The sequence below is a fragment of the Sabethes cyaneus genome, chromosome 1, assembly GCF_943734655.1.
Source record: "Sabethes cyaneus chromosome 1, idSabCyanKW18_F2, whole genome shotgun sequence".
In the NCBI taxonomy this organism is placed as follows: domain Eukaryota; kingdom Metazoa; phylum Arthropoda; class Insecta; order Diptera; family Culicidae; genus Sabethes; species Sabethes cyaneus.
In genome coordinates, this window is record NC_071353.1 from 49,604,198 (window position 1) to 49,609,699 (window position 5,502).

At 36.1% G+C, this 5,502-nt stretch overlaps 1 protein-coding gene across 2 annotated transcripts; it reads right to left on the reverse strand.

Moving 5' to 3' along the window:
- Nucleotides 1-2,075: 2,075 nt before the first annotated feature.
- LOC128741215 (myosin light chain alkali) lies at nucleotides 2,076-4,197 on the reverse strand. Of its 2 annotated transcripts, none has more exons than XR_008412204.1 (6): nucleotides 4,103-4,197; nucleotides 3,915-3,945; nucleotides 3,314-3,622; nucleotides 3,167-3,253; nucleotides 2,833-2,941; nucleotides 2,076-2,372 (listed from the first exon to the last, which is right to left on the reverse strand). XR_008412204.1 is itself a non-coding variant. In XM_053836865.1 (6 exons), exons 1-5 carry the CDS (start codon nucleotides 4,103-4,105, stop codon nucleotides 2,892-2,894), a joined length of 480 nt encoding a protein of 159 aa, XP_053692840.1. In that variant the 5' UTR covers nucleotides 4,106-4,197; the 3' UTR covers nucleotides 2,076-2,372; nucleotides 2,845-2,891. The 2 variants fall into 2 exon arrangements, 1 of the variants encoding a protein (XP_053692840.1); XM_053836865.1 differs by having other exon boundaries at nucleotides 2,845-2,941.
- Nucleotides 4,198-5,502: the final 1,305 nt, after the last annotated feature.

A 5,502-nucleotide genomic window follows, 5' to 3' on the forward strand; every position in this document is an offset into this window, starting at 1 on the left:
ATTCGCCCGGGTCGAATCTGTATATACTTAGCCGAACTTACTGCGTGAACCAGTTTTCGCCCTCATCTATCAAATATATGCAAATATGCCACACATAAGCAAATGCAAGTCACAATCGATTAGTTTGTTCGCTGATTTATGTTTATCAAAATGATGAGTAAAAGTATAGAATAAATAATATTTTGATGCAGAAAGCACATCATATCTTCATTTGAATTCATCTAACAAAAGAATTACCTGCTAAACATGGGCTAATGGGGTTTCTACCAAACGAAATGTTCCAAGTCTTTTAGCAATAATCGACATCGAAATTGATAATAAGATTAAAACCGCACGAATTAATAAGACGCGCATAATATTCTCAAAAATCACAATTTTTCTTGTCATGAGAATAAATCTGACTATTGGAAAATCACACGAAAAATCCGTTTACTATTTTAAAGCATCTAAGCGCAATAAAATTGTTGTCATGAATAAAACTTTGAAAAGTATTTAATGTGCAATGCAGACAACAAAGAAATAATCGTGTTGATAAAATAGAATATTTCGATAATATCATGAAAATTCTAATAGCTTAGCATTACAAACCCGGTCTAACCAAAAATGCTAGTTAAGAATTCCAAGTTATGTCAAAAAATATCCTAGTTGAGTAGGTAAGATGGGTATGCTTACCAGTTACCAGGAATATTTAATACTGTAAACCGACATACCCATTTACAGACAGTGATTTACTAAACAATTTTTTTCTTCATCTTTTTATTGACTATATTAAGCAGTTAAGCTTAGTTATTTCTTGGGGAAGAGGTTAGGTTGTGGACTCGAGTCTCACCTTCGATTAGTCAATATATATAGCCGAATATCAAGATTTTCCAGTTCAACTAATTTTTTATTGTTCACAGTAAACATTTACTCTTTCCCAAAAAATTACTAAACAATGATATAAGTAATCATTAAGTTTATTTAAACTATTAAAATAAACATTGTACCATTCTGTAGGCACTGAATTGTATTTATTCGCCCACATATCAATAGTGAAAATGAATTCAACAAAGGACCAGAAAAAGCACTATTCATTTTAAATATCTTTGACGAGTGTCGAAAGCCTTATTTTACTGCAATGAAAATAAACCTTTAGTAAAACCCCACCTTCTCTGTGTTTTTTAGTTTTACTGAATCAGGTATCAGGACGTGATGATGATCAGTTTATTTCAATTTAGATTAACATTTAACGAATTCCTGACGCAAATTGATTGCCATATTAAGGACTGGATAGACATAATCTTAAAGTTAAATAATAGTAACAACAATTCTAACAAAATAATTGAGGTTATTTGGGAAATTTGCAACAAATAACAAGTGGGCGAAATCTGGGTCACATGGGGGACGAATTTTGGATCGCTATGGGCGAAATGTGGTACTAGAGGTTCCTGCACAAAATTGGCTTTTTTGCTATCAAATTTCAATTTTCGCTATTCCTAATAGCCAAAATAGATAGAATATTAATATATAGTCCTACTTGTCTGAGTTCAGGGCTGATTTTATAATAATATGGCGATTTATTCATTTTACAGCATAAAAACCTGATAAAAGGGGCGAATTCTGGGGTCGTTACCCTAACATACCGAAAATAAATTGAATAAGACATTTTTGCTGATTTTTGCATAACAATGCCACTTCTTATCGGGCAACAACCTTCTGATTTTTCAACAGATTTTTTTTTGTTTTTTCTATAAAAAGAAATTGTTCTGCATCTATCGAAGTCGGATCAAGGTTGAGCGCCATCACATCATTATCCTAATCAACGATATATGAAAGTCATTTTGCGCTTGTCGAACGAGCAAATCCATATAGTTCAGTTCAGTGAAGTTACATTTAGTAAATAAAATGGCTCTTGTAAAATAAATTCAACTTTTTAGGAGTTTCAAGTTTTTTTTCTAAAACGATTTTATTTTGGAGCAGAGAGGATGTAGGTAAAAAGAAACAAATCTCCTAACAGTGTCTAATACTACAAAAGGCTGTGATATTAGTGAGAATCAAACTGGAAAAATAATGCCAAACGGTTTTGTAATCTCTTTATACACATATATTTTATATTAAACTTAAAAAAAAGAAATTAATAATAACCGCTCCCATACTAGATGTCATTATAAATTATCAGTTTTCGTATTGACGCGCTGATGTTGGTGGTGTTGGTTGAGCGCCGTTTAAAACATTTTGATATTTTTTCGATGTTTTGCTCTATGCATATCGTTATTTTTCTGGACGTAAGTTATCGTTAATATAACCATCATACATTATCTGCAATCGGAAACAACTGCAGACGCAGATCTAATATGCAGGTGGTGTATAGTCACACAATCTCTGAAGAAATGCTGAAAGATTAGAGAAAACCCTAATGAAATATTCGCTCTAAGCAAGTGTCTAAGCTAGGCAAAGCATAGTTTTTCAACACGAAACGAAACCAGCAAAATTTATTATCACTTTTAGAAAAATCATCGTTCGGTTGTGCTAGAATGGCAAGTCTAATTGAAAGGTGGTGCAGACACAATTTCAGGACCGAGAGCGCAAGTTACGAAAATCTAAATATAAATTCGCTGCGTGAGATTTTGCTCGAGTGGGATTTTTCACGTTTTTACACATTGCGCTGAAAATAGCCGGTTTGTCGGAAAACATGTGGTTAAGTAATCAGCTCATACACCCACACAACATTATTGGTGCTACGCGAGTTTCAGAATGCGAGATATTTTTTCTGGTCTATTTTTTGTGGCAGAATCAAAATTAAAAAATGGCGGCAAAGCGTTTAACGAACGAAAAACATAGTAAAATACTTACGAATACTCTTACATATTACTTGCTGGTAAATTTAGTAATGTAGACGTTTATTCAAGTGTTTACTTAAGGTTGATGACTATCATGTTGTCCATCATTTTCTTGAGGAAGGCTGTTATCACACATTATGTATCCAATTTCATGGTTATCACGTTACAAACAGAAAGTTCAAGGTATACATGTATGAACATTTATCCCGATGATACACAAAATACATGGAAAACACGAAAAGAATATTTTTGATATATTTGAACAAGTGCAATTAAAGTGGGCGGTGAATGATCAAATGGGCGATTTATGATTGTTAAAGAGTGTAGTTGGGGAAAGCAATACTCACGGGCATATGGGATGTTGCCGTCATCGTCCTCGGGGTCCATGCAATCCTTGAAGACATGGTCAAGTTCATCTTCGGTCAGCTTTTCTCCTGAGGTGCGAAAGAGAATGAGTCACTTTCCCTGTGGGACCATCATATTATCAATCATACCCAGAGCAAGTAAGCTGTGGCTCAATTCAGCCAGCAGCATAGTGCCGTCCTCATTCTTGTCGTACAGCTTAAGACACTCAAGGAAATCCTCGAAGCATCCCTGCTCCTTTTCTTTCTTAACCTGAGCGTAGATGGGCAGGAATTCTTCGAACTTGACTTGCTTCTCGCCACGCTTCTTGGTTCCGCCCATTTTGCCGATCAGGTCCAAAGTTGGGTTGAGGTTGAGAGCGCGCAGGGCATTTCCAATTTCGAAGGCATCAATGCTGTTTTTGCCCTCAAAATCGTAGACGGAGAACACGAACTGTGCCTCTGTAGAATTCGAATTATCAATAACAGACCGAGTCAACTCGGAGGTCCAGTTGATTTAGTGGTTTTGAAAAGCTAAAATTAATTTTTGATCATAGCGATACCACTAAGCTGCTTTAAGATCTCAATTTATTTCACTTAAAACGGAAAATCCACTTTTCACTGAACAATGCATTATTATATAATCGCCATAATTTCCAAGCAGGCGCAATGGAAAGGCATATTTTTACCACTGATTTCAGCTGAACCTCATTTGGGATTGAAACTAGTCGTTTCTAACTACAGAAATACTTACTCTCAATTTCAACGTCTTTCAGATCGGCTGCCTGAAAGGAAAATTAAGTTCGAAAGCCCGTTAAAACCATGTTTAAGAACTTCTTGTTTTCACTTCACAAAGCATCGATATTAAAACCGAAAAAGAATTCTTATCACGCATCACTAGATATTGGAAAATTTTAACTCAAGTACACTTGGAGCACCTACCATTGTGATCTTGTGTATCTCGCGGACCGCAGTAGACTCAACTGAGGACGATTCTTAATCACGGCTCACGACGTAGTGAAACTAGTGCGAGATATATTTGGCTAATGCAAAGCATAACTTGACGCAACGAACCTTGAGAGCGCGCAGCACAGTTTGCTGGTGGCAGCTCGTGCTAACAAACATGCGCAGTCGGTTCGCCGTTCTAGGATTTCATTCAGTTTACGGTAACTTTCCCGTAGATCCCAGCGAGCCGATGTGCGGGACCTGAGCAACATTCAACATTTTGCGCACCCAGCCTACCGCTTGCTGCCTTTGCTCAGTCGTATTTTTACTCCTACGACAGGGAGTGACTTCACGAGAACCGAAACGGGTAATTTTATCTTTTTACGGAATAACACCGTTTGAATTGGGACATACCTGTAGGAATGCGGTTCGGACTGATCAGTAGGTGTTCACCGCTATACCCTAAATGTGTTACGAATCCATGTATGTGTAACATACTTGTAAAACTTGTAACTATACCAATTCTAACAATTTGAATAATTTGTGCTATTTTACTGACTCAAATATTTTTATGATAAATAATGAAGTCTATAAACTAAAGAACGTTGTTTTTCAATGAATAATTCTTAGCTAATTTTCAATGATTTTATTACAATACCTGGGAAGGGTATTTTTTCTTCTGCTTCGGTAATTTATCCTTTTGCACAAAAAAAACTTCCAAAAACAAAAGAGTTAACTATGAAATCATTTTTGAGAGTCCAAGTAGAGTTCACTAATCAATTAGAAAGTTTGGAACCATTTCCATTTACTTCTACTACAACTTAAAGCAATCCTACAGATTCGCGTATTTCGGTTATGACTTGTTCTTCAGTATGGTAAGCTATGGAGTAGTAAGAACTGCCGTGGAGATTGTTTTACTAGGCTGCCAGCAGGTTCATTGTCCTCGATTTCACAGTGACTGGGCTCCACAGCTATGAAGCTTTATTCTGACGGAAGATTTCCATTAAATCTGTGCTATATTCTAAAACTAATTTAGACACACATTTAACGGAACGTAGTGTTAGTATCAATCTGCGCGACCAAATTCCTGTATAAGGGCTCCATACTACAGCTGGGTTTTGAACTTCGTGTCTAATTGAGAGCGAATCGGAGGTACCCAACCTAATCTTCTATAATTTTAGCGAAAAACACTTTTTTGATGTGTTAATCTAGCTTCACTATAACGGAGATAACTAGAATGTATGACCAAAGCGCCTAAATGTACCACTAACACTATGTAATGCAATGCAACTACGATGCTGATGGTTGTTTTGACTGCAATCAAGCATGATTGGTTTGAGTCTTCGCTTAATGCGATTTCCACAAGAATATCGCATCCTATCAGGGTCCTGGTTTTG

Bases quoted from the DNA above. Each gene is read 5' to 3' on its own strand.
- LOC128741215 (XM_053836865.1), bottom strand. The intron at 3,623-3,914 runs GTAAGTATTTCT...CGAATTCTACAG, and splicing joins GAAAGACGTTGAAATTGAGA to AGGCACAGTTCGTGTTCTCC. The intron at 2,942-3,166 runs GTGAGTATTGCT...GTGTGATAACAG, and splicing joins CGGCAACATCCCATATGCCC to CCTTCCTCAAGAAAATGATG.